Here is a 25,661-nt window from a genome sequence, read left to right as displayed (position 1 = left end):
AGCCATGGATTTTCGTTGACTTGCAGGAAGATTTGGGACTGGTGGAAAAGCAATAAGAAAAGAAAGACATTGTTGATACTGCTTTATGTGTTCTATATTTCTTCATGTTCGTGTTGCCTTTGCCTCATGCTCCTTGATATGTGATTTGCCTACATCACCAATTCGATTACATCCTGCTAAGGGCAATATGCATCTCAAGAGTCATTGTTCTCTCTATCAATAGTAGACTAATTGCGCTCCTAATTGAAATTCGATTTGGCAATGTTAAGGCAAAGTTGCTCAAGCTGATTTCATGCTGAAAGTTCTAACAAGTGGCATATTCAAGTAGGGTCTTGCTCCAAAGGGAAACTACTCCAGCAAGACCACCAATCGCTTCCCTGGGGCACCTCCGGCCAGATGTCATGGAGAAGCAGCGTAAGTCTTTCAGGGAGCCGGAACGTCTCCTCTTCAGAATAAATCCTCTTGTGATGTCGTATCTCTCGCGCCCTCTTCCCAATCTCCTCTATACTTGGTGATCCAGGATTGTGAAAGTTGTATCGTGTGACCAGGTATGACTTCGCAAAGCAATCAAGTAGGTAGGTCTCGGGCGTGGAGAAATTGTAAGCTCCAAATGGCACAACCCGAAGGTACTTCAGGCGAGAGGATCCGTTGGTGTTGATCATGTTCCAAATGCCAAGAGCGAGCTTCTCGTCCATGGCCGCATTGATGAGCGTTTTGCGAAGCACGGTTAGGTCTTGTGTATCAATATGGAATAATGGGGGCCGTGGCCGGGCATCGAAATGAAGATCCAGCACGAGGCTGTGAAGGTTCAAAAATTGCCCGAGAGCTTTATATAGCTCACACTCCTCTTTACTGCCCGTTGATCTCTTGATCTGGAGACGTAGTTCCTCCAAGTTTGGACAGAGCTTAGCCAGCTGGAGGATGCCCAAAACATCGAATCTGGGATATCGCGGAAGGCCTATGGTAGACGGTGCTATAATTAGCCCTTTCAAAGTCGAACCATGGCGTTCGACGATCCGATGTAAGTTTTCAGCGCTGCGAAGCCCGTAGATATAAAGGTAATTCAAGGGTGCAAATGCTATTATAGCGGCGATTGAATCGTCATGATCAGATTGAAGATGCATCCCGGGCCGACCCTTGGGGTTTGGATCAATAAAAAGTCGCTTCAGATTCGGGAAAAGCTTGGCGATGTTCACCAAGTTTATCGGATCATATACACGTCTGATATGGAGTGATCGAAGGTTAGAAAGATTCCCAATAGCCGCCAGTTTAATAAGTATATTCTCACATAGCCCGGCCGCAGAAAACGTAATGGATTCCAGTCTAGAAAAATTCGTGGCTGGGCGAGCATTCAGCAAGCTTTGCCATTTCTCTCTCAGCCGAGTGAGTGGGATTCCATGGCTGTTAGTCTCGTCTTCTAAAATGAGATGCCTTAATCCTGGAGCAGTCACAAGGAATGGTAGCATATCGTCAAGGCCCTCGCTTGCTGTTGATTGACTTTCATTGCGGACGAGGCTGACAGCAAGAGTGTGAAGGCCTGGTAGCTGAAGAACATCGATACTAAACTCGTGATTGGCCCAGTTGTGGTGCGGGGCTAGCGTCCGTATCAAGGATACTAAATGCAACCTGTTGTTTCCCGGTACTAAGATCCACCCGACAGTTTGGATGATGACGGGATACAGCTTGCTCCAAGCCACTTGTGAATTCATTGCGAGTGACAAAGTCAAGCTGCTCCAGGCGATGCAAGCCGACAATGAGAGACTCGATTGATTCCCAGCTTCTGTCCCGACGGATAGCATTGGTACGATTTATCAGGATAGGCATGTTCGGATGTTGGTTGCACCAGTACAAGTAATGCTCCAAAAAACTGTTTTTCGTGGCCGGCTCCTTGTAGGTGATCAGGTTTGTTGCCCAGGGCTCTAACTTCCATTTGGAGCTTTCTTCCTCCGCCATTCTTAATAATGGCGCCGTGAGACACAAAATGCCCAGCCTTCGGGCGTATCTCATGAAATGGCGTCCTCCAGCACTTTCTGTCACCTCAGAGACGGCGGCTTGCAGGCTTTCCATATCCCAGAATTTGAGAGTAAGTTGTCTGTATATCATTGGGGCCGCAGTCGTGTAGCAGACGCGGTTGACCCGGCTGAAGGAGGACAGATCCCTGCGTGAACCATAGTGAGGGTCTTGGAGCTAATGCTCGTCAGCATCACAGCTCAAATTGAAAATACCTGGTGATTTACGCGAGAAGCGACGTACGTAAAGGCATATCTGTTCCAGAATTTCATTTGGCAAGCGGTCCATTATTTTCAACTTTTCTACTCGTCATCCACATGAAAAGAAAGAGAGGAATCGGCCTTGGATTAAAGATGACTTGAAGGGGTCCGAAAAATACTAAGTCCGTTCGAGCCGTACTAGCGCCTTCTCGGAGCGGATCTTCGAAGGCTCGTACGGCTTGGCATAAACTGATAAGTCCCAACCTCTCTCTAACAAATGCAAACATGTCTTCCAATCATGATTCAATCCTATACAAGGGCAAGGACAAATTTTAGCCTACGCTTAGGCCATAACATTTAGTTCATAGCCTAAGCTCACTGGTCTGCTAGGGAGGGCTAGGTAAGGTAAGCAGGGGCTCGGCTGCTCTTGCCAATGCTGACCGTAGCGCCACCTTCAGTACGTCGCTGCCAGCCTTGGCTGCAAAAGCAAAGGCTTCTTCTACGACCCTCGTAGTGAAGTCTCAGCCCAGATTGAGTTGAGGCGTTTGCACAGCCCCCCTAAAATTAGGGCTGCCTTAAAAAACCAAAGACGATTTCATGTTGCTGCATCTACATTGCGAAGTGAAAGTCTGGTCCGTGTGTTGTCCTGAAGCCCGACCAAGCGTTCATCTATTTCCTGGGTTTTCGGCCACCGTCACTCCTATTTGAAACTCGAGACTAAGTTAGCAGAGATGAACGGCTACGGCAGATTCGCTGCGCTATCCAATTTGCAGGAAGAAGACGAAATAAAAGAAAATGAAGCAGATGATAATGACGTGGAGGTTGATCCTTCTTCTGGAGAATATGACGCAGCCTCGTTACCTGTCGAAAGTTGGGACGCGACTTCGGAGCTCAGCCTCGGCCTCGGGCACCGCGAGATGACCACGAGGTCGGATTCGCCAGGCGCAGACAATCCTGTTGATGAAGCCAGGTTTGTCAGTAGAACTTGTCTCGCCTGAGATCCATAGCTCAGACCTCTGCTGACATGTTCAGAAACCTGACGTGGTGTGCGAAAACTGCCAAGGTGTGTTCCTGGCAGAGGGGCAGGAAGGGACGGGCCGTCTTCGCGTGGACGTGGCGAACGCCTCGGGCTGCCGCCTGTGTGATGCGCTCCTCCACATTTGGGCACCAGAGTTCCACAATGAGCGCTATATCGATCTTGATTTTTGGTTTGTGCCTCGAGAGGGCTTCTTCATGGGCGTACTGGATGTCATCTTCAGGCCGACCAGACAGCTCTCGGCAGCGCTGCAGACAGCAAGGTTTGGGTTTCAAATGTTCAAGGACAAGGACGCAGCTAAGTGACCATCTTCTCGGGTCTCTTTTGTCTGCCATGTTACTTCTCGAATGCCCGGCTTAATTTCAACTAAGGAAACCCGCAAACACCATCCTTTACTGTGCAACTCCCTGGTTCTACACGACTGGAAGATAGCGAAAAGCAGATCAAGAAATGGCTGAAAGATTGTGAAGGCCATGAAGCATGCAGAAATATGTCTTCCAGCACAGACTTCAGCCCATCCCGCCTGGTTGAGATCACCAGAGACGGGGCGGGAAAGATATCGATTCGGCTGAGGTACCGTGATGATATTAGCCATGCCATCAGATACGCAACTCTGAGTCACTGCTGGGGTTCGTTCATGCCTATCAAACTTAAAAAATCCAAGATAGCTCAGTACCGTGAGCGAATCCCACTGAAGGAGATATCCCCCGTCTTCCGCGATGCTATCGATGTCTCAGTCGCCTTGGATATCTGGTATATCTGGATTGACTCTTTGTGTAAGCTAGCCGACATCCTGCCGCATGTGACCTGATCTAACTCCACACAGGCATACTTCAGGACTCAGAGGAAGACTGGCAAACAGAATCAGCGACGATGTGCGACGTCTACTCTTACTGCCATCTGAATATAGCGGCAGATGGCTCGGAAGAAGGATCACGGGGACTTTCCCGAGAGCGAGATACCGCGCTGCTCAACCCAATCCACATCGTCATAAAGAATAATGGTACGCCGAGTGAAGATTATAGTCACTTCAGTTCGATGAAACCTGGCAACTATCTTCTCTTTGACATGTATTCCTGGAAACACGAAGTCGACGACGCGCCATTAGGGAAGAGAGGTTGGGTGATTCAAGAGCGCGCACTGTCTCCCAGAACGATCCATTTCGGCAAAACCCAGATAGCGTGGGAGTGTCGCCAGCTGGCTTGCAATGAAGTCTTCCAAGACGGCTTCCTCACAGGCACCATCCGGCGCCGAGAAAAAGGCTTTTTGTCGACATATAAAATGAACACAAAGGCGATGAAACTATATAAGCAGCTGAAGGGCGAGCAGGATCGACAAGATAAGCTGGATGATGAAATTCACCGCGAATTGGCTGCAATCTGGGGTGACCAAAAGACTTTTGGTGACATTAACTCGGGCAAGTGGCATGAAATTGGGCTTCGCCGGAATTCGATCGCCGAAATCTCCCTCTCGTCCGATTTTCAGCCCTATGATCTAGCAGGCCTCGAAGCCGGTCTTCTCGACGAGCTTCGTCTCTCACGGCGAACCAGAGCTGAGATTCGACAGTGGGACGAGACCATCTCCCCTACAAATCTGAAGCCACCTCGTTACAAGTATATGAGCTTCATACAGCAAAATTGGTGCGACCTTGTCAAAGCATACACGGAATGTAACCTTTCATATACGAGCGACAAGCTTGTCGCCATCGCGGGAATGGCACAGGTTATATCCCGAGTCACGAAATGCCAATACCAGGCGGGGCTTTGGAGGAAGGACTTGGAACACCAATTATTGTGGAAAGTGGAATTGCCATCGCCCGCGGTGGTGAGAGACGGGACCCGCGACCGTCCTTCCTGGTCATGGGCCTCTGTGGACGGCGGAGTTGTGTGGGAGGACTGGTCTGGCGGATTCTATTCGGGGTATGTTAGCATTCAAACTAAAACTCAGCTTACTGACCGGGCATAGAGAGCTTAGCGAGATCAAGTGGCTGGCTCGGGTCTAGAGCGTCAGAATCAAGACGATCACGCCCGATCTGTTCGGTCAAGTCGCCTCAGGCTCGCTCGTCATCACGGGCCCGCTCGGTGTTCTCAAAGTGACTGAAAACAAGAGCCCCAAGCCGAACATGTCAGGCGACGTATTGGAAGCTTGCGATCACGGCGCAGATATCTTCTGGGACTCCAAAGAATTTCATGAGCGATTCGGCAGCGAGAGAACCTCGGCCATATGGAGCTACAAGACTTACCACGCGGCTCCCGCTCGCAACGCATCCAGCTATGGCGATGACGTGTTTTTCATGCCTCTTCGTATTATGGACTACGATTACTTCAATTACGATTACGAGGCACCCATAGCTCCAGGGGCTTCTCCTGCTGCCCTGCATCGACGCCCAGGGCACATACCAACGGGTCGGTCAACTCACCATATCTGCACACGCGCATCGAGAGGCGTTCGAGGGAGGGAAATGGCCTCTTCAGTCTAAAACGAGAATTGTGAGCCGCGGCCTCTACCAATCAGCTCGGCAGAATGGAGAATATACCATTCTTGTGGTTTGAATCACGACGAGACGACAGGCTCCGCTCTATAATCTGGACCCAAGGCTCGACTCTGTTTGTATCTCGAACACAACACACATAACTCAATCGGGAGACACATGTGGCAAACTCGCAGCTGAGTATTCAGTTTCATCTGCGGCCATTCTATATGCCACACTGACCATCATTTGCCAACTGCTCACGGCTAATTTTTGGCAATGAAATATGTATGCCACTCAGTTGTGAAACACAGTACAACATCCAAGATTCCGAGAATTACTGGCACCTCAACTACGACTACTGACCAGCACCGGGAGTTATCCGCCAGTAAAGCACTTGGCTTGATTTTGTATGCTTTAATCTCCACTCCGCACACGAGAGACTCGGTAGCGTTCTCTGCTTTTCTCTTCGGGGTGGCGCCTATAAGGAGACGGGTGACAGTGTGATGACCAGTGACCAGTCTTGATAGTGGTGGGTACGTTGACGAAGTCAATGACTACCTGCAAAATCCACGATCGCGACTGGGACAACCACGAATTGAGGCTGGTGGTATACTGCCACCAACGATGATACCTGCGAGCTTGTTTCATGTTGTGGACTGTTCCATTGACATTGACTGTAACGCCAATTTTATCAGTGGTGTCACCTATTGCGATGGAAGGGTGAATCTGGAATTTCTTGTACCTTGAATCATGGTTCATGCTGAGTGATTGCACAGAGACATGCAGATCTCGCCCAAGAGTCATTGTGGGTCGCCCGTTAGAATGGGATTGCAGTATATCTACAAACACTCTGACCACTAGAATAATGACGACACCATAGATTTCGGTATTTACTCCATGCGAGGTCATCTAAAACGATAGCACTCTTTCGAAGTCTCTCGTACTGTCTTCTTCCACCTTCCCCCCACCCAAAACTCCAAGTTCCTCCAACACGTCTCAACCCCGACCATTCCCTATTTATTATTTTCTATTTCATGTAGAGTATTTGCTTATCTCCTTTACTGGGATTGCACCCAATCAAAATCGCCGAATGGTGGGGTCTGCATGAGACTCAGCAGTTACGTTTCCTAGCTTCACGTGAGGTGGCTGAATGTCAGGCTTGCAGATTTAGATTAACTATCTTTAAACTAGGAAAGGCAGATAACGCTTTCCAAGGTTTAATACGACCGTTGGGCGCAAGATTGCGCTTAATCCGGAGTTACCCCGCAAAAACTTTGGCAAAGAGTACTTTAGACGCAAGTTTGAGTCATTGGCTAGTCACTCGAACCATTGTTATGTGGGGTGCCAGAGCTATACCGCATACAAGGGGGTACTTTGTCCTGTCGAATTCAACCAATAATTTTCGAGGCTCCGAGTTTTCCGGTCTCACTGTATTTGGTATCTATGTTTATTCATCTTATCTTAGGTTAGTGCCTTTGCTTGCATTGGGTGGGGATCATGTTGCATCTTACATATGAGTTGCTTTTCCATGCCCAGTACAGTCAGGTTTAACCCAGGGTTGAATGGGTTACTTGTGCTTTTGTTTCTTCTAATAATGTCTGGGATATGGGTTGGAAATTTATTTTGCATATGACTCTACATTAACTTTCTGAGTGAACTACATCGAAATACATGAGGTTATTCCACGGTGATATGATCCCGGATCGCGTCGGTCGGCTGACTAAGGGGGATCACGAGAACCAGAATTATTGAGCATCGCCTTCACCTGCTGGTTGCCTTGTCGCCTAGAACTTTATTCGGACATCTGCAGCAGACCTGACGCCAGGATCTTCCCCGTTGGGCGCGCATTCTACGGACTCTCCACTCCCCACCCCCCTTTCGTCATCTTACATCCCGCTTATCAGCCTCGTTTTTGATCCTGGGATCAGATCACCTACGGAGTTAAGAGTATAGCGTTAGTCTTTCTCCCCGCTTTGATACCTTACACTATTGTCTGGGCAAAATTACGAGGGTTCGAGGTTGAATGGGACACTGGGAACACTGGGATCTTTTCTTTTTCAGAATGATCTCTTTCCCGCATGTCCGCATTTCTCCAACTCAAGGATCCATATTTCACGGTCCCCATTCCTCTGAACTGAGACGGCGCGCTAACCCGAAAAAACGGCCTCTGTGCTCAGTCCCATCCGTTACTCCGTCTAATCAACGGCCCACACATTCCCCTCATCTCTCTCTCCTGTCAACTCCCTGCACTTACCATCGCGCCATCCTCGTGCGGTACCCGCGAACTGATCGCCGACTTCAACCGCCGCGCATCACTTTCTCACCCGCATCACAATATCGGCTTGGGCCGAGTTGCGCCACGCAAAGTGGGGTCATCAGTGTCAGCGGATTGATCAGTGCTCAGGAAACCAGGATCTGATCCGTGATCCTGCGCCAGCTCTACTTCAGCCCGTGTAACCCCTCGCTGCCAATCATTCGTGACGTACGGACAGCTTAGATCGACCGTGTGCATCGTGCCTGTCACATTTTCTCTTACCTACTTGCTTTTTTTGTTTTTCATTCTTTAATTTCCCTTTTCTTTAATTTCTTTTTTTATTCTTTGCTTTTCCTCCGATCACTCCATACGGGTCTTTGCCTTTTCCCCTATGACGGGCGATGCTCGGTGACAGCAACTTTGCACCTATTCGTCCGTCATCCGGCCTTGTGCATTCAGGCACCCCGAATATACCTCGAAATGGGTCATGTGATAGCACAAGAGTGCCAGCTCACCAAGGTATGAATAACGAACCGTCGGATTCGACCACAGGCAGGCGCCCTGCTTTTGGCGATGCTTCCTCGAGTATGGACATTTCGCCCGCTTTCTCGCCTGCCCCACCGTGGACTGGGATACCATCCGAAGATGACCAGCGGTTACATAGTGTAGGAGTGGCCGCTCTGGCTGCTGTTTCACAATACCCATACCCCCTGAATGAGGAGAGCGATTCTTTCCTAGTTTCAGAGGTCGTCGGTGCAATGACAAGTAGCGCTCGTCCTGCTTTCCGTCATCCCCAGTCTATGGGGCTGGATACCGACTGGGATAGCTCTGAGACAGATCACCACGGGGGAGTGTACTTGGGAGCGGGGAACAGCATGTCTGAATCAGAGCCCTCCTCCAGGTCTCCCCCTTCGGATGATGATATGGAAATGAACAGCATCGTGAACGATCTGATTGAACGGACTGCGACGTGGGAACACATTGCTACAATCGAAAACAGGGATGGCCATGACAATATGCAGAAGGACATGATGATGGACTACGATCCTCCCTTTGCGGATTATGCCTCGTCCCCTTCTTCTGGGTCTGATGATGATCTAGAGGACTTGCTCAAGTTTTACCCTGGTGAAGAAGCATATTTGCGCCAGCGCAAAGAAACTCGTTCCCCCGTGGCTTCCATGCGCGATGTCAACCTGGACGAATTCTATGACCATGTCACTTATGATGACCCTGAAGTGGACGCTCCACAGCCACCTGAGAATACTACTCCCACGGGAGGCCCTTTGGCAGAAGAAGCGCAGGAGGCCACAGACACCCATCCTGCGTCGATCATTCACACAACCAGTAAGTCTTTTAACTAATATCCATAGTCAATTTACGCCTAACAAATCCAGCTTTTGAACGGAATCACACAATTGACGAGTTCATCCATCGTTGGATGGTCCAATCGCGCAGTGTACCTTCTGAATTCCACTCGGAGGGCAGGATTCCCCCGCAATTTCGCCCACTGTCAAAAATGATCAACTGGAGGCCACCTCGAAACATCTACCGACCGCAGAGAAGTAGGCGCGCATTTTATGATCTTCAGCAGATTCCGTGGACCGAAACTCTGAAAGTGAAACGGGCTGATGCTCGATCACTTCGCGATGCTTGGTACACTTCCTACCACAACGTCAACCATGCACACACTAGCCATGCGGAGCGACTGCCTCAAAGCGAGTCATTTTTCCGAGCGAAATCCATGCACACGGCGCACAAGGCTTCTATTGAGCACTTCCAATTGCGCAACTTGATGTCAGTTACGGCATACAATACTGTCCAGTTTGCCAGTCGGGGCAAAATTCACTCGTGGGCTCCAGCCTTGGATTGTTACAGCAGTGTCATCGATTTGAGTCGTCCAGACCCAGACGTGGGAATTCTTGGCGCAGTCAAGATCTCCAGCATGAAGTCTGCACATGGTCTGACCATCGCAGGCGGGTTCTGCGGTGAGTATGCGGTGCAGGCGTCAGATGGAACGGGTTCTGGTGTGCGAGGCTTGGTGACGCCGGACTTTAATGATGGCATCACGAACCACGTGGATATCATTCCTAATCGGACTGGCCGATCGCCGATCTGCGTATTTGCATCGAATGATCGTCACTTGCGTATCTTGGATTGCGAAACAAACATCTTCCTGTCGGATCAGGAACTATCCCGTCCAATCAACTGCACCGCAACGTCCCCTGATAGTCGCCTTCGCGTGGTGATCGGCGACTCCCCAGACGCATGGATCATCGAGGCCGATACCGGCCGCCCGGTCCACCCTCTCCGAGGCCATCGCGACTTCGGCTTCGCCTGCGCCTGGTCTCCAGACATGCGCCACATCGCCACTAGCAACCAGGACAAAACAGTCAATATTTGGGATGCGCGCACCTGGCGTCTACTCGAAACCATCGACTCCGACATTGCGGGCTACCGATCGCTTCGCTACTCCCCAGTGGGCGGTGGCCCGCGCACACTCCTGTGCTGTGAGCCAGCAGACAGGATATCCATCATCGATGCCCAACTCTACCAGAGCCGCCAGGTGCATGATTTCTTTGGCGAAATTGGTGGCGCGGATTACTCCCCAGACGGCACTGCCATTTGGGTTGCGAACACCGACCCCCACTTTGGCGGGTTCATGCAGTATGAGCGCCGCCAATGGGGCACCACTTATGGACTGGCTGATCTACCGAATGAATGGCTGCACGAGTCAGAACTTGAGCGAGATGACCGATGCATGCTGAGCTCCCGAGAGAGAAAATTGCGATTCCTGCGTAATTTGACTGATGAAGAGCACGATAAATTTCGTATCTAACCACCTCGACATATTTTCTTGTTTTGCTTTATTTTTCTATTTTCGTTTCCTTTGTCCTGCCTTGCATCTGATACCCTGGGCTTTTTGGTGTTGTTGGATGTCTGCACTACCTTTCCAGATAGAGTATACCGCATATCGCATCGGATCTGTCACACAAGCTAGTTGTCCTATCCAATTATTATTTGCGATCATTTCGTATCCACTCAATCAACCTATAGGATGTGGCACACGTAGCATGTTCCCATTTTTCAGCTGATCAGACTATTGATTTCCCCTTCCCAGTTGGGCCGGTATACTCACGTCATCATGCCTGACACTCGTAGATGCCTAGGGATGTCTAGCATAGCATAAACGTGTACACAGTACATATGCACTGCACAGCCCACGTTAGTTACCATGGTACTCTTCACAGCCCCTCAAATCAGATTCTTAAGTAATTAAATCTGAGCTGGACGGAGCTGAACCTGGATCGGCTCCACTCGCCCCGCCACATCGCATGGTAGAGCTCAACGTAAATAAACCACCCCGCCCCCTCTCACCTACTTTCCTTTCCCCTCCAAATCCCATCTTAATCCCCCTCAAACACACACAAAATGTCCTACAACAGAGAAGAATACGGTGGCGGCGGCTCCTCCGGCCAGAACTACTACGACCAAAACGCCGACTTCAGCGAACAGCCCCGCCACGGCCACGGTCACGGTCACCAGGGTGGTGAGCAAGAGTACCGCGGTGGAAACGATGAGTACCGCGGTGGAGGTGGTCGTGGTGGTGAGCAAGAATACCGCGGTGGAAACGATGAATACCGCGGCGGCGGCGGTCGTGGCGGCGAGCAAGAATACCGTGGTGGAAACGACGAGTACCGCGGTGGAGGCGGCCATGGAGGTCAGCAAGAATACCGTGATACACGCTACAACGGTGCCGAGTCCTACAGCGGCGGCGACGACTTCTCCTCCGCTGCCCAGCACGCCAACGAGCACCATGGCGATAGCTCGCACTCCGGACTCTACGACAATGCTATGTCCTACCTGAATGACCGCAAGGGCCAGATCCAGCAGGGTGATTACGAGGTTGATGAGCAGCATGCTGTTCAGTCTCACCAGGCTATGTACAGTGGTGGTAGCTCCGAGGGACAGAGCCATGACTCTTCGTCCGTTGGTGCCGGTGCTGCTATGCAGGCTTTGAAGATGTTCACTGGTGGCAGTGATAGCTCCAGTGATGGTGGTTTTGATAAGAACAAGTTGATTGGTATGGCTATGTCTCAGGCTTCAAAGCTGTGGGATGAGAAGCAGTCTGGTGGCGCTAGCATGGTGAGTTACTTGTTCCTTGAATTAAATGTGGGTCTATGATGCATTGTGCTGACTATTTTCTTCTCTAGTCTGGTGACAAGCAGTCTGCTGTTAACAATGCCGCTGAGATGGCTATGAAGATGTACATGAAGAGCGGAAGCGGTGGTATCGGTGGCACTGGTGGTGCTAGCAGCCTTCTTAGCTTGGCTCAGAAGTTCTTCTAAGCTTGATGCCATTGCTGTCCTCTGACGTTAGTTAGCTAGCTAGGCTGAATGATGGAACTTTTTTACCTATTTGCCTAGCTGCAACATTAGGTTTACAAGGGGTACCATCTTACTACCTCATAGTCATGATGACTTACTTGAGATAGTTGCTATGTAGATAATGAAATCTATGAACATCACTGAAGATCAAAATATTCGTGGTAAAAATGCTAAATCTTGCGCGGACAGTATATATGGAAGTGGACTTTCTAGTTTGTAAAGACTATTTACAACCCTAGAAACAGAAGAAGGAAAAGATGAGAAATGAAGGGGTAAAAAGGAAAAGAAAAACCCGGCTAGCCCATGCCCAACAAACAGTAGAATGATCCATCAATCATGAGACCTGAATGCACACATATACCAGGGGTTCTTTCAGAACAAAACCAAATCACACAAAAAGGCCTAACGCTAAGCGCAAAAAAGAAGACCTCTGAAAAACTTGAGATTGAGACCGACTAGATTAAAGAAATCTCACTTGGTCTACCAGTCGTCGTCATCCTGCTTCCCTTGCATGGCATTTTGTCGAGCACGCAGTGCTTCGGCTAGACCACCAGCCAGACTGGCGTTGGAGGTGCTATTCGGCGTACCACGGCCACTTGCACCGGATGAGTCGCCCGAGTTCATGCTCACGGCACTGTCACGGGGAGCCGGTGGAGGAGCGGGTTTCCGACCTGCCATGTTGGGTCGCTTAACAGGAGGCATGGGTGGAGCAGGCTTGCTCTTCGCGGCGGCCACGGCTCCGTTAGGGACGGGGCTGGGGGTTGCGCGAGGGGCGACAGGGGGAGGAGGAGGGGGTGCAGGTTTGGGAGTCGCGGCTACTTGCTCCTCAAGGTAGGCTTCAGGGGTCCAGCCTTGAGTGGAGTTTGTCATGTCCATGCATAGCCACCAGCCTGGAGAGTGTTAGTTTCTGTTTTCTGGCATACAGATGGAGGGGACATACCATTTCCTTCCTTCGATACAATCTCCACAATATCGCCGGTCTTGATAGACAGTTCGTTTGCACGGTCGCTGTTGAAGTCATACAGAACCTTCGCGGTGGGTTTCTTCGAGGCAGGGGGCGCGACTGGAGGGGGTGGAGGAGGAGCTCTTGCAGAGCCCGTAGACGAGGTGTGAGAGTGCGAAGCCCGAGTCGCAGCAACGGGCTGAGGGACTGGGATTGGAACAACGCGGGATTGCGCTGCTGGCGCAGCGGCAGGGGTAGGTCTGGATGTTGATTGAGGCAAGGGCTGTGCAGCAGGTACGGGTCTACGAGCAGCAGCAGAGAGCTTCGATTGACCACCTCCTGGGCCACCAGGACGAAGCAGCTTGCCCTTGGTGACTGGCCGAGCAGCAACAGGCTTCGGCCGAGGAGTAGGTTTGGAAACGGAGTTGGGTGGTTCTCCAGCGGTAGTGTGGATCGTGCTACTCTTGTAGCTGTCGATATTGCTAGACCCTGGGTCTTTGACGGTCTTGACCATTGCCAGCTTGCCAGGCTTCTTGTTGTATTCAATATTCTCCCCGATCTTCAGGTTCAAGGATCCACGCAGAGCAGTGTTCAAGTGAGTGAAGAACTCAGTTTTGAAAACACAGTTCACCAATGGATCTGGCTCTTGAGCTCCAATTACCAATGAAAACCAGTCATCCTTTAGGTTGGAGGTGCTGACCGCTTTGATGGCCCCAAGGGGCACAGTGCGTTCAGATGAAATGACAAGCTGGTTGTTGACGATGCCCTGAGCCACAATGTAAATGTGTCGGTTTGTCAACACAATGATACGAGGAGCTGGTTTACTTGAGCGACCAAATTTGGACACCAGTACTTCTCCGCGGCAGGAGAAGAGAACCTCTTCTGAGCTGCTGATATTGCCACCGCTGCGAATCATCTCACCAGGACCACCGTTGTTACCCACACCAAGGTAGTCACCGAGGAATCGACGCGAGCCAAGAATACTCATTCTTCGGCGCTCCTTGCGGCCTTGGAGAATCTTGTGTCCCTGGTCACGTACTTTGATAAATTCCAAGCCACCAGTCATACGGCGCCAGAACCGCTGGATACGGATGGCGCACTCGATGCGGTACCGAAGGTAGTTACGCCAAGCACGCTGGATACGAATGGCCATGTTGTGCCAGTAGCGATCACGCATGGCTTCGAGGGCAAAGAGGGTCTCGGGTGTCTTCACAAATACCTTGGAGATACCCATCTGGTACTCCTCTGCAGGGATACTGGTATCCTTCAAGATCTGCTTGGCACCGGATTCCGCATCACCAGTCCATGTGTAGTCACCGGCATATGAGGTCTTGGGGGACAACAGGTAGAATCGCTCGACGAACTTGTCAAAAGTCTGACGGTAAGCAAAACCAGCGCGACGAATGCGCACGTTCTCCTGGAGACCAAGATACTTGATTTGATGCAGCACATTGCCAACATTGTATTCCTTAGGGGCCTTGTTGTCATTCGGTTTAATGGTTCGGATATAAGAGGGCTGCGCCTTCATCAGCGTAGCAACAAGATCGTTGGCTGAGGCCTTGATCTTGTCGCCTGCAGTGGGAGGGCGACGCTTGTCATCCTGATTCACCTGATTGGGGAAGAGGTCGTGGACAAACTGGTTGCTGCTGGATCCAGCCAGATTCAAAAGGTCCTTCAGTAACTGGTCCTTGTTCTTATCGGTCATACCTTCAACAGCGTAGCTCACATCACCAGCGTAGTGCTTGATAATGAACTGGCCTTGGCGACCCTCAAAGTTGGGGTTTTGAGAAAGGAAGTTCAAACGACCAACAAATGTGTTGTCTGCAGCACCGGAATCGGCGTGAGCCGTGGCACAGGCATCATTCAGCGCAGCAAAAACACCAGGAGGACGCTTGTCCTCGATCAAAGAGCACACCACCTTGTTATCAAAGTACTTGATGGGAGTCCACTTGATCTCTTCGCGAGCGTATTCATCTTGCTCTGCCTTCAAGGTCAACTGGATGAAAATCTGCTGCAGCTTCTCATTGACATAATTAATGCAGAGTTGTTCAAAAGAATTCTTCTCAAAAATCTCGAATCCATAAATATCCAGAATACCAATGGAGTTGGTCACAGATCCGCGAGCAGTCAAAGACTGGTTGACACGGGCCACAATCCAGTCAAAGAGATTGAAATAAATTGCCTTCGCCAAAGCATCCCGAACCGCCATCGCCTGCACGGTATTAAGCGGAACTTCGTAGACAGAACCTCTGCGGCCTCCACGCGCGGTCTCCATCAGACGAATGGTCAAAGCCTTGTTCACTTGCGCGGCATCGACCTCCATAAGGTATGCGACAAAGTCTACCACAGACTGGTCCGTGATAGAGGCATTGCCGGAGTCATCTTCGGAGAATTGAACGTTTCCAATCCACAAGATTGCCGACAGCATACGGAAGACATTGTCTTGCTCCGCCTCACTCATGCCAATCATCTGCATCGCATCCAATGTATCCTTAAACTCGGCCAAATCATCAATTCCGGCAACATCGTAACACTTCGATCGGCTCGTGTAGAGGTATGATTGCGGCTGTTGAATACCGAAGCTATCTCGGTACTTTTGGGGTGCGCCCTTGGTGAATTGGTAGAAAATGTGGAAGTTTCGTTCGTTGGCGATTTGACCAACAACTCGCGACTTCTCCAACAGGTAGTTTGTAATGTTGGCTCCAACGGGCTCACCGTTGGCATTGAACTCAAGTTCGAGGTATTTACCGAACCGAGACGAGTTGTTATTGCGCAATGTTTTCGCATTGCCGAACGACTCCAGCAGAGGGTTCGTTGCTAGTACCATGTCCTTGGTCTGTTGAATTGACGAGTCGCCGCCTCCGGAGACACTGGCGATATATTGCATGATCCGCTTGGCGGCCTCGGTCTTTCCAGCACCTGACTCTCCCGAGATAATAACACACTGATTATCCTTGTAGGACTTCATGTTGTAATATGCCGATTCCGCGACTCCGAATACGTGGGGGGGGAACTTCGAGACGGTTCTTGCCGCGGTAGGAGTCGAGCACGTTGTCGGTGTAAATTCCCACTGTAGATGAACATGTTAGCTTCCCAATTACCCAGCTATACAAATCATTGTAATAGATCACTTACAATCTTGGAACGGATTGACCGAGACCAAGACGTGGCCGATATAGGTCTGTTCGAACACCTGTCAGCCTTCCTCATGCGCGCATCACCCCACCAGCGATAGTATCCCTTACATAAATCTCGCCATGCTCAAATCGCATCTTCAAGTTATCGTTGATCGCCTCATTGGAGATCTTGCTCAGCAGTGTCAAGTCCGAAACTCCGATCTCCTTCTTCTTGGATGTCTCAAATGTGGCCTTTTTGACCTGCGGCTTTCCGGATTGCCGGCCATCGCCAACATCAGCGACTCCCTTGGATCGCCCGAATCGACTCTTCTTTTCCCCGCCTTGCGGACGTCGTGATTGACCCTATGTAATCGCAACCGCGGGGTCAGCGTCGGAACTTCGGTGTCAACGGGGGAGAGGGGGTGTCTCCGAATGACCGGCTTACCATGATATTTCAAAACTCCCGGATCTCGCGCCGAGGCGACAATGGGGAGACAAAATAAGAGAAATATGTTCACAAGGAACTGTTGGAGAGAGTTGGGTGTCTAATCGCCAGGAGTGAAGGGCGGACTTACGTACACAGACAAACCCAATCAAACAAGCTGCGCCACATTAAAGGGTCTGGGTCGGCTGCTGCCTTAGGGGGCGAATTCGCATAAAGATCGATGTTATGACTGGCTCTCCATTTACCCGCAATTCCACTGCCTAGAGTTGTTCCAATTACAGTTAATCTTTTGTATTACGTGTGCCCGACTCCATGTCTTTATGAGGCTGTTGTGGCTCGTGCGAGTAATAAATAGCAACACGACGTCATTGGGCATGCACCCTCAACGGCGTTCGTAAGCGCCTGAGTCCTTGCATCAGTGTTTGCTTTTTACCAGATGGCAGAGTTTTAAGCGCCTCCAAGCCTCATGCATGATAGCTAATGCTCGTCGAAAAACACATTTTCCATTGCACGTGGTTGCATATTCAGGTGGTAAACCCATTGATACTCCTATAGTTCAGCACGGAAATCATTGTAATCTTGTTGATTGTATTGCACAAATACTTCTTCATAACAAATGAATCAATCCACCTTCGAGTCTTCCCGCAAGAAGTCCGCGATGTTATGTCCATCATACTTTACCCCCAGATACGTGTGCAGTAGATCCGTGATTTGGTCCGAATTCTTTGCCTGGCTCACGTCGCGCAAAGATGAGTAAAGACAAGTCAAAATGTTACCAGGGTTGGCTTCATTCGCTTGAGTCCCACTTTTGGTCATGCGAGTCAATATCTGCAAAGGCTTTTCAGCGCAGAGAGGTGGTAGAGTTCTCAAAGTGAATTTGCGTTCCATTAAGCTCCGGATAAAATCCAGAAACTTGGTTGTGTCAGAGATAGGTAGGATAGGACACGCCTGAGGAACATATTGAACCATGCTGAATTTCGGTCAGAATTGGTAACAGCGTTCGTCATGAATTAGGGGGTACTCACAGAGCTTCAAGTCCCATTAATTCATTAAGCCACCAGGTCCCGTCGGACTGGCGTAGCGAATAGCCATCCTCAAAAAGGAAAACTATCGCAGTGGGGATGGGATTTGAGTCGCTTGACTGCTGAAGTTTCTGGATCTTGCCAATTGTGGCCTCTCGGGTTGATTTCAAGCAGGCAGGACTCAAGAGGAGAATATTTAGCTCGGTCGATTGGGAGCTGCTCGAATCAAAAGCAACAAAGTAAAAGTCAAATTCGACAGAGAGGCTGCTTCGAAGACCTGTCGCTGTGACAGGATTTCGGCCTTCGCCCAAGCAATTCGTAGCATTGAGAATTGGACGAAGAAGATTCCATGCGGGGTGGCCCGGAAGAGAGGGAGAAAAACAGCCATGCAGCTGGAGGCTAGTAGATGACATTATGGATGAATTTTGGAGGGGGTAGTTGAGTTGTAATGTACAGAGTTCTATAGAAATAAGAAATGCGATAGTAGAGAGGGTATCAACACCAACACAGAAGACCACGTGCGTCACTCAAAGAACAATTGGCTCTAAGCAACAACACCTGGTCGGTATCAACAATGGCAAGCGCTCTTTATGTAAAATGGAATGAGAAAGGAAATTGTTCTTACGACGAAGTCTTCGACTCAAGTGTTTTGTTTTGGGCAGACGTAACAGTCTGCTCAGCAGATGAGCCTGTCACTTTTGTGTCTTGGGTCTTCAGGGTCTGCTGGAGGGTTTTTTGGGGAGTTGGCTCGGGTGTCTTCGATTCCTGGCCAAACGAGAAGTACGAGGTGACAGTCGACCACCAGGTCTGCTCTGCCTCGGGCTCCTCCAGCTCAGGCACCTGTTCCCACACTGCCCGCGGTAGGATATGATGGGTCGGCTTGGACTTCTCCCCACGTAAAAGTAGCAGTTCTTTCTCCAGAACAACCAAGGCCTCCCTTGCCGTCTTCTCCGATTTTTCCAATTCGGCAAGACGCTCCTCAACACCTTCCCTTCGGGTACTTTCCTTCCGACGCGATCGCCATGATTCGAAAATAATCAATCCGCCCGCCACGAGAAAGAGAAAACTTTCGCTAATAAAATTTGCACCGGACTCGATGGCTTTGGACTCGCTCAGAGGTCGAATGCGGTAATTGTGAGGCTTCGCCGCTTCCTCAGCCGCAGCCTTGGCTTTCGCTAGGGCATGCTCCTCGGCTTTCGTCTCGGCCTCTGTTTTCGCCGTCGGGGATGTGGGGATGTGTTTTTTCGCTGCCGCTTCAGCAGCAGCCTGTCGCTGGGAGGCCGTATTATCGCGTATTGAGCCTAGTCGTAGACGCATGTCGAACTTGTGAAGGGCCTGCGCCATCGACACACAGATATTGCGGAAGCGTTCATGTTCGCGAGCTTGAGCTTTGAGTTGGGTCTGTTGCGAATGGATGTCAGCTTATCGCAGTCCACGGGTTGGGCCGGTGGGGCATACCGCAATTGGCTTAGAAAGGGTGCGAATTGCCAAAGATGATAGTTTTAGTGTGAGCGACATAGTGTATGGCAGTTATATGTGTGACCAAGACAAAAAGCCTGGACCTTGAGCTTGACTCACGCCGTGACGTTGTTCAGGTACACTGCCCCCACTGTCCTGAAGGGGGTTAGTAGTCGGTGACTCAGCAGCAAACTCCAGACCAATCGGGGACTCGGGATTCGACCACTCAACTGGTCTTCAAATGTTCCTACTTTTATTTCACCGTTTACGGAGTTCCATAATTTACTTATATAATTTCATTCACCTTAGAATACTTGCGATGTGTTTAGCTCAAGGACCATCTGTATGTGTTTACATGTGGATCCATGTAGGACTATATGAGCTCGTGTGACCCTTCCATGCATGGTTGGTCCGGCCCTGGAGCTCGTGGATACTCTGAATCATCAAAATAAACATTGGTAATTGAGAATTCTTCAAGTGGGTATATTGAGAATTAAAATACTCTCTATACTAGGATATTCTGGTCTTAGAAGAAAGCTGGAAAAGCATGAATGCATGGAGCTATGAGAAATTTGAAGTGCCAGGTACTAAACCAAGTGGAGGGTGACAGATCCACGTCCTCCAGGGCTTAGAATATATAACGGTCGAAGTAGTTGACTGGCAAGTTCACCCCACAAGCCAACACTGAATGAACAACAATTCCATTTGAAACCCCACCGGGGCATTATGTTAAATAATTGCAAGATAACTTTCCAGCAGTGAATGCAAACTTTATTTACAACGACGTTAAGGTGAACACTTGAACAATGAAGGCTGCTGGGGCGACACGTGATGCTTACCTCAGCATGTCTAGTGTTTATCGATTTCCGGATCGGGAAATCTATTATTGCCCGACTTTCTGCACTTTGGCTTCAATCCTTCCCCACTCCAACTCTCGGTCGGGTTGCGCTCTGTGGCTCTGTGGGAGATTTGTACAGTTTTTGCTTGTTTAGCGCTTTGCATTCCGGTATGTTCTGTCAATTCTTCGCCCTGTCCTGAAATTCACTGAAGTTCCTCGGTTTGCCGACCGGGTGGAGCTCGATAAGCAGTCTTGAAGCTGACCGTTCGGATGGTTGCAGGGATACTAATCTTGCTCAAATTGATACCCCCATCAGCCCTATTTGCTTAATATTCGCTACTTCTCATGACTTTAATGCCTGCTTTTTGATGCAGAAGTTCAGTCGCAATCCAGAAACCAGTGCGACAACTATAATACCGACAGTTGCGAAGACACCAAACGAATACATTTCATGATGGAGGCTCTCTCACCACGATCAACAAATCAGATGATTAAGCCCAAAGCCGTTATGGATCGGAAGATTGTCAACAAACCCGCCGCCGCTGCCGGTCAGAAGGCCTCCTCCAAAAATCATGCCGACCCGCCGCCCCCATTAGTCCCCGAACCGGCAGAGGGTGGAGAGCGGTATGCCATTGGCGCATTCTTAGGAAAAGGAGGATTTGCCGTCTGTTACGAAGGAACACTAGCGCGGAATGGCCGCGTGTATGCGATGAAAGTTGTCAAGTCTCAGATGCCACAAAAGAAAATGGAAGAAAAGGTAGGCATGCATTTCAAAATGATCGCGGTCAAGTGTGCTGACAGTATGATAGTTTCGGACCGAGTTACAGATTCATTCGAAAATGCGCCACCCATTTGTTGTTCAGTTCTACCGGGCTTTTGCATTCGAGCAAAGTACATATGTCGTATTGGAGTTATGTCCAAATGGGTCAGTGATGGATATGGTGCGCAAACGACGATACTTAACATTGCCCGAAGTGAGACGGTTCATGATTCAACTTTGCGCTGCCATGAAATATCTACACAAGAGATTTGTTGCGCACCGTGATTTGAAGATGGGCAATTTGTTTCTCGACCACAATATGAACATCAAGGTTGGAGACTTTGGCCTTGCTGCTATGATTCTCTCGGACAAAGATGCGAAAAGGCGAAACACCTTGTGCGGAACACCAAATTACATTGCTCCAGAAGTCCTGGACAAGAGCAAGGGAGGTCACACGCAGAAGGTGGACATCTGGTCCCTTGGTGTCATCTGCTTTGCCATGTTGACTGGATATCCGCCATTCCAATCCAAAACACAAGAGGAGATCTACAAAAAAGTTCGCAATCTAGCCTACGTGTGGCCAAAAGACTCGGAGAACAACAATCACATTCCGGAAGAGGCGAAGGATCTGGTTAGCGCTTGCTTGAACCTCGTTGATGAGGAACGTCCAGACCCTGATGACATTGTTGAGCACCAGTTCTTCAACATGTATGATGGTTGCATTCCCCGCCAATTGGATCCCGCCTGTCGGTTTAACAAGCCAATTTGGCTAAAGGAACAGGCACCGCGAGGCGACGTAATGATCAGCGGATATGGTCTAGACTCCGACGAGAAGCTGCGTGCGTACGTATACCAGGTGGACGATCCGAGCCAACGCTACCACTCCTGCAAGGCAGCCTTTTATTCGCTCTGCGGCGTTGGACGGAAGCCAGATGGAACCGCTCGCAAGTCTGTAGGGCGAAACTGCGCGAAATCGGCCTACTCTGAGTGCGAGACGGAGGATGCCAGAGGTCTCCGTCCTACGGTTCCCCTGCCTATGGATTTTGTATATCAATGGCCTCATGACTCTGAGGGCGATTGGTGTCTAATGGAATCATCTCGAAAGACGATCCCTACCGTGGACGGTGCTTCCGACAGCAGTATCTTGTCTCGACGAGCTGTGTCAGGTCGTACCAACACAGCGGCTACCACCCGAACGCATGCGGCTCTTGCTGCTGCTCACCAACGCAAAATGGAGACCCAGAATCACGCTGCGACACTTCGACAGCAGGGTCGACCTGGCGTCATCTCTCCTCGCAAAGCACCGGGAATGAGCGAGAGCGAGTCAGCGAGACCTTACCGGGATATCAAAGAGCCCCAACCTGCACCACCATCGATCCCTGATCTACCTTCAGGTGGCCTCGCAGAACGTCCCATCCGAACCCGACGCATGGCATCAGCCTCCCAAGCGCCGACCCGAGAAATTGAAAGACCGCAGTTAGCCAAATCCACCAGCATGCCATCTGGGCTGACCATTGGCAAGACTAGGTCTCAATCTCGTAAGTTGGAGGCTGCTTGTCAAGTACCGTCTATGCCTCCCCTCGAACCCAGACTGGCAAGACCTGAGGAGGGCAGATTGATTAGCCGACAAACATCCTTGCGATCAGCATCTAGACCCGATTTGAAGATTGCGCCTGAAAGAGCAGAGCGGCCGAAGATCATCAGCCCCACCGAATCGGTATTCACATCCAGCACGCAGTCTAAACCCGTGTCCACATCGCACGGAATCGGTCGGACCAACAGCAAGGGAAGTTCTTCCACCAAGGCTCGATCTAGCCTTGGACTTAGTCCCCTCTTCCATCAGGAAGATGTTTGCGAGATTTTGCCCGGTACTTCCTTGAGTGAAGTCAACACAGATTTGCGTCTTATGCTGTCGAACCTTGTAAGCCAATCCACTCGCAGGCGGACTGGTCCTCGGAAGCAGCCCCACGCCTATGTTATCAAGTGGGTTGACTACACCAACCGCTATGGTATTGGATATGTGTTAGATGATGGTAGCGTTGGGTGTGTTTTCAAGGGTGAAAACGGCCAGCCAGCTTCCAGTGTCATTGTACGAGACGGCGAAAGACACATTCGCCGCAAGGCACGCAGTGTCGATAATGGCGAGGAAAAGGGTATTCCATATTCTGAAGCGGAATACCTGATCCCTCGCAATGGGAGCCCTGTTGAATTTTACGAGAACCGTGATGATGATCTGCTTGGTTGCCGTGGCATCCGGCGAGGATTCATCTCTCCATCTTTGTTCGACCCCAGAACGTCGAGGGTGATGAGACTGCGCATCAACGCGGGTACCGAAGCTGATAAATCGGATATGGAGAAGGTCAAGCGAGTAAAGCTGGTTGATCAATTTGGAAAGTATATGATCGGATCCCTGGGTCGCCATGGCGACGAGGGCAATGATCATGTCTCCAGCCACACCAACGGCCAATTCATCAAATTCTACCAGCGACTGGGAAATGTCGGTATCTGGGGATTCGGTGATGGGGCTTTCCAGTTCAACTTCCCTGATCATACCAAGCTGGTCATTTCGCCGGGTCGTACCCGTAGCTCCTCGCCATGGATTGACTTCTACCACCTTTCTCCATCTGCCGCAAGATATTTCTCTGCAAAGGGGAAGATGCATCCATCTGGATTTGATACCCGTGCTGTCGCATCGGATGAAGCGGCCACCTTCCTAAGCATCGTCAACGGAGAATCCCTCAACTCTATCGAAGACCGAATTCGGGAGATCTTGGATGCCAATTCCTTCCTCCAGAAAGTCAGCTTCATTAAGGATGTTCTGAAAGTTTGGATCAAGCATGGGCGTCTCGGTGGTCGGCCGATGTCTAGAGCAGCTCCAGGTGACGTGCCTCCAGAGATGTTTTGGCAGGGCACTCAGGAACGGTCGCAAAGCGGAAGCACTGGGACCAAGTTTGTCTGGGTTACCGTTGGAGCCCCCGATGGCGATGGGGAGTATCGCTCGGTGGTGCTCAAAGAGGGTGATAAAGAGAAACCGGAGAAGCGGGCCGCCATGGATGTAGACAAGGAAGTGGATATGTTGAAGGAACGACTGCGTGCTATGGGTCGTTGATTTTTCGTTTATTTTGCTATTTCACGACGATATGACCTTTGAATTGTCTTTATTTTCCGACAATGACGGCGTTATTATTAGCCAACAATGACATCTGATTCCATAATTCTCATTCGCACCCTTGTCACTCTATAGTTAACCCCACAGTGGGCCAAGAGGTATGTCATATTAGCCCATGCAACCCTGCAACCCTGCAACCCCTCGGACTTCTGTTCTCCGACTTTCTTCACCTCTGCAGCTGTTTGACACTCTATTTCTTGTCTTCTCATAGGTCTAATAACCTGCGATCATATGATTTCACGGGATCCTGCATATACAGTATAAGAGGGATACAACGACGTGATCCCAAATCTCACTGCCCAACATGCAAAATCCATCTTGTCTTCTCTACGGACCAGGCGATATTCGATTTGAAGATCACCCCCTTCCAACCATTAAAGACCCTCACGATGTGATCATCCGCATCGCCTACATAGGCGCCTGTAGCAGTGACGTACGCCCATGCATCAAACGGCCCCTCAAAAGCAACCTAAAGCTAAAACCTAATCCTAGGCCCAATTTTGGCTTCATGGCGGCGTCAAAAAAAATTACGTCTCGGAAGATGAGCCCCTAATACTGGGCCACGAAGCTTCTGGAATTGTCCACGATGTCGGTTCTGAAGTCTTGAACCTCCAACCTGGTGATCCGGTCGCTATCGAGCCGGGCGCACCATGTCGACTTTGCAGTCGCTGTAAACTAGGAAAATACAACTTGTGCCCATTGATGAAATTCGCCGCGTTCCCGCCTTTCCATGGGACATTGACGAAATATTATAAGATTCCTGCTGATTGCTGCTACAAGATTCCTCCTAGTGTGGGCATCTCCTTTGGTCTTGACGAGGCTGTACTGATTGAACCGCTTGCTGTGGCTGTACACTCTATCCGCCAAGTTTGCGTACAACCAGGCGATAAGGTCGTTGTTTTTGGTGCGGGAACAATAGGATTATTATGTGCGGCCGTTGCACGGGAATTCGGCGCTTCGACTATAATGTCAGTTGATATTAGTCGCGATAAACTTGATTTTGCGCATTCCTTTGTTCCGAATGGGCGGTTATCGTTTTCGACCGCTATACCCAACCAGTCACTTTCTTCCGAAGAGAATGCAAAGTGTTTGAGAGGCATGCATCGAAACTCGCATCTCACTGAGTCCGATGTACCTGGGTTTGATGTTGCGATTGAGGCTACAGGGGTGGAGGCTTGTATTCAGATGGCTATTTATTCGCTAAGGGTTGGTGGTTCGTTCGTGCAGACGGGCGTTGGGAAGAAGAATGTTGTATTCCCAATTGCCACTGTCTCGGAGAATGAGATTAATGTTAAAGGATGTTATCGGTATGGGGCAGGGGATTTTAAGATGGCGCTTGAGTTGGCTTTTACCCGGAAGATTGAGTTGAAGCCGCTTATTACTAAGATTGTTGATTTTGAGAATGTGGACGAGGCGTGGGAGATTACGGCGCGTGGGGACGGGATTAAGACGTTGATTCGGGGGGTTGGGTATACAGATGATCTGGAGGAATTCACGAATGAGAGAAATGGGACCTCGAGATATGGATCGCATTATGCATGATTGAGGATGT

At 50.0% G+C, this 25,661-nt stretch overlaps 11 protein-coding genes across 11 annotated transcripts; 6 read left to right on the top strand and 5 right to left on the bottom strand.

Annotated features, from left to right (window-relative positions):
- Positions 1-320: 320 nt before the first annotated feature.
- Positions 321-2,298, bottom strand: N7503_004476 (uncharacterized protein; the record flags this gene model as incomplete). The annotated part of the gene is made up of 3 exons (XM_057064023.1): positions 321-1,594; positions 1,644-2,187; positions 2,254-2,298. 3 exons carry the CDS (start codon positions 2,296-2,298, stop codon positions 321-323), a joined length of 1,863 nt encoding a protein of 620 aa, XP_056921766.1.
- Positions 2,299-2,941: 643 nt separating this feature from the next.
- N7503_004475 (uncharacterized protein) lies at positions 2,942-3,551 on the top strand (the record flags this gene model as incomplete). Its single annotated transcript, XM_057064022.1, has 2 exons — positions 2,942-3,184; positions 3,243-3,551. The coding sequence occupies 2 exons, from the start codon at positions 2,942-2,944 to the stop codon at positions 3,549-3,551; spliced, it is 552 nt and encodes a 183-aa protein (XP_056921765.1).
- A 185-nt stretch (positions 3,552-3,736) lies between these two features.
- N7503_004474 (HET domain-containing protein) lies at positions 3,737-5,725 on the top strand (the record flags this gene model as incomplete). Its single annotated transcript, XM_057064021.1, has 3 exons — positions 3,737-4,022; positions 4,073-5,165; positions 5,257-5,725. The coding sequence occupies 3 exons, from the start codon at positions 3,737-3,739 to the stop codon at positions 5,723-5,725; spliced, it is 1,848 nt and encodes a 615-aa protein (XP_056921764.1).
- Positions 5,726-6,133: 408 nt separating this feature from the next.
- Positions 6,134-6,523, bottom strand: N7503_004473 (uncharacterized protein; the record flags this gene model as incomplete). Its single annotated transcript, XM_057064020.1, has 1 exon — positions 6,134-6,523. The coding sequence occupies one exon, from the start codon at positions 6,521-6,523 to the stop codon at positions 6,134-6,136; it is 390 nt and encodes a 129-aa protein (XP_056921763.1).
- A 1,971-nt stretch (positions 6,524-8,494) lies between these two features.
- On the top strand, positions 8,495-10,809 carry N7503_004472 (WD40 repeat domain-containing protein; the record flags this gene model as incomplete). The annotated part of the gene is made up of 2 exons (XM_057064019.1): positions 8,495-9,317; positions 9,368-10,809. The coding sequence occupies 2 exons, from the start codon at positions 8,495-8,497 to the stop codon at positions 10,807-10,809; spliced, it is 2,265 nt and encodes a 754-aa protein (XP_056921762.1).
- Positions 10,810-11,402: 593 nt separating this feature from the next.
- N7503_004471 (uncharacterized protein) lies at positions 11,403-12,319 on the top strand (the record flags this gene model as incomplete). The annotated part of the gene is made up of 2 exons (XM_057064018.1): positions 11,403-12,116; positions 12,185-12,319. 2 exons carry the CDS (start codon positions 11,403-11,405, stop codon positions 12,317-12,319), a joined length of 849 nt encoding a protein of 282 aa, XP_056921761.1.
- Positions 12,320-12,838: 519 nt separating this feature from the next.
- N7503_004470 (class I myosin myoA) lies at positions 12,839-16,973 on the bottom strand (the record flags this gene model as incomplete). Its single annotated transcript, XM_057064017.1, has 4 exons — positions 16,863-16,973; positions 16,547-16,780; positions 13,299-16,371; positions 12,839-13,248 (listed from the first exon to the last, which is right to left on the bottom strand). The coding sequence occupies exons 1-4, from the start codon at positions 16,863-16,865 to the stop codon at positions 12,839-12,841; spliced, it is 3,720 nt and encodes a 1,239-aa protein (XP_056921760.1). The 5' UTR covers positions 16,866-16,973.
- Positions 16,974-17,483: 510 nt separating this feature from the next.
- N7503_004469 (uncharacterized protein) lies at positions 17,484-18,297 on the bottom strand (the record flags this gene model as incomplete). Its single annotated transcript, XM_057064016.1, has 2 exons — positions 17,484-17,832; positions 17,888-18,297. 2 exons carry the CDS (start codon positions 18,295-18,297, stop codon positions 17,484-17,486), a joined length of 759 nt encoding a protein of 252 aa, XP_056921759.1.
- Positions 18,298-18,505: 208 nt separating this feature from the next.
- Positions 18,506-19,402, bottom strand: N7503_004468 (OPA3 family protein; the record flags this gene model as incomplete). Its single annotated transcript, XM_057064015.1, has 2 exons — positions 18,506-19,285; positions 19,343-19,402. 2 exons carry the CDS (start codon positions 19,400-19,402, stop codon positions 18,506-18,508), a joined length of 840 nt encoding a protein of 279 aa, XP_056921758.1.
- Positions 19,403-20,551: 1,149 nt separating this feature from the next.
- On the top strand, positions 20,552-24,049 carry N7503_004467 (CDC5/polo family serine/threonine-protein kinase; the record flags this gene model as incomplete). The annotated part of the gene is made up of 2 exons (XM_057064014.1): positions 20,552-20,937; positions 20,990-24,049. The coding sequence occupies exons 1-2, from the start codon at positions 20,632-20,634 to the stop codon at positions 24,047-24,049; spliced, it is 3,366 nt and encodes a 1,121-aa protein (XP_056921757.1). The 5' UTR covers positions 20,552-20,631.
- Positions 24,050-24,413: 364 nt separating this feature from the next.
- N7503_004466 (NAD(P)-dependent alcohol dehydrogenase) lies at positions 24,414-25,651 on the top strand (the record flags this gene model as incomplete). The annotated part of the gene is made up of 2 exons (XM_057064013.1): positions 24,414-24,542; positions 24,602-25,651. 2 exons carry the CDS (start codon positions 24,414-24,416, stop codon positions 25,649-25,651), a joined length of 1,179 nt encoding a protein of 392 aa, XP_056921756.1.
- Positions 25,652-25,661: the final 10 nt, after the last annotated feature.

This window comes from Penicillium pulvis (genome assembly GCF_028828015.1).
Source record: "Penicillium pulvis strain IBT 33274 chromosome Unknown contig_23_segment0_segment0, whole genome shotgun sequence".
Classification (NCBI taxonomy): domain Eukaryota; kingdom Fungi; phylum Ascomycota; class Eurotiomycetes; order Eurotiales; family Aspergillaceae; genus Penicillium; species Penicillium pulvis.
Note: the sequence above shows the minus strand (reverse complement) of the source record. Positions and strands in the feature narration are given on the sequence as shown.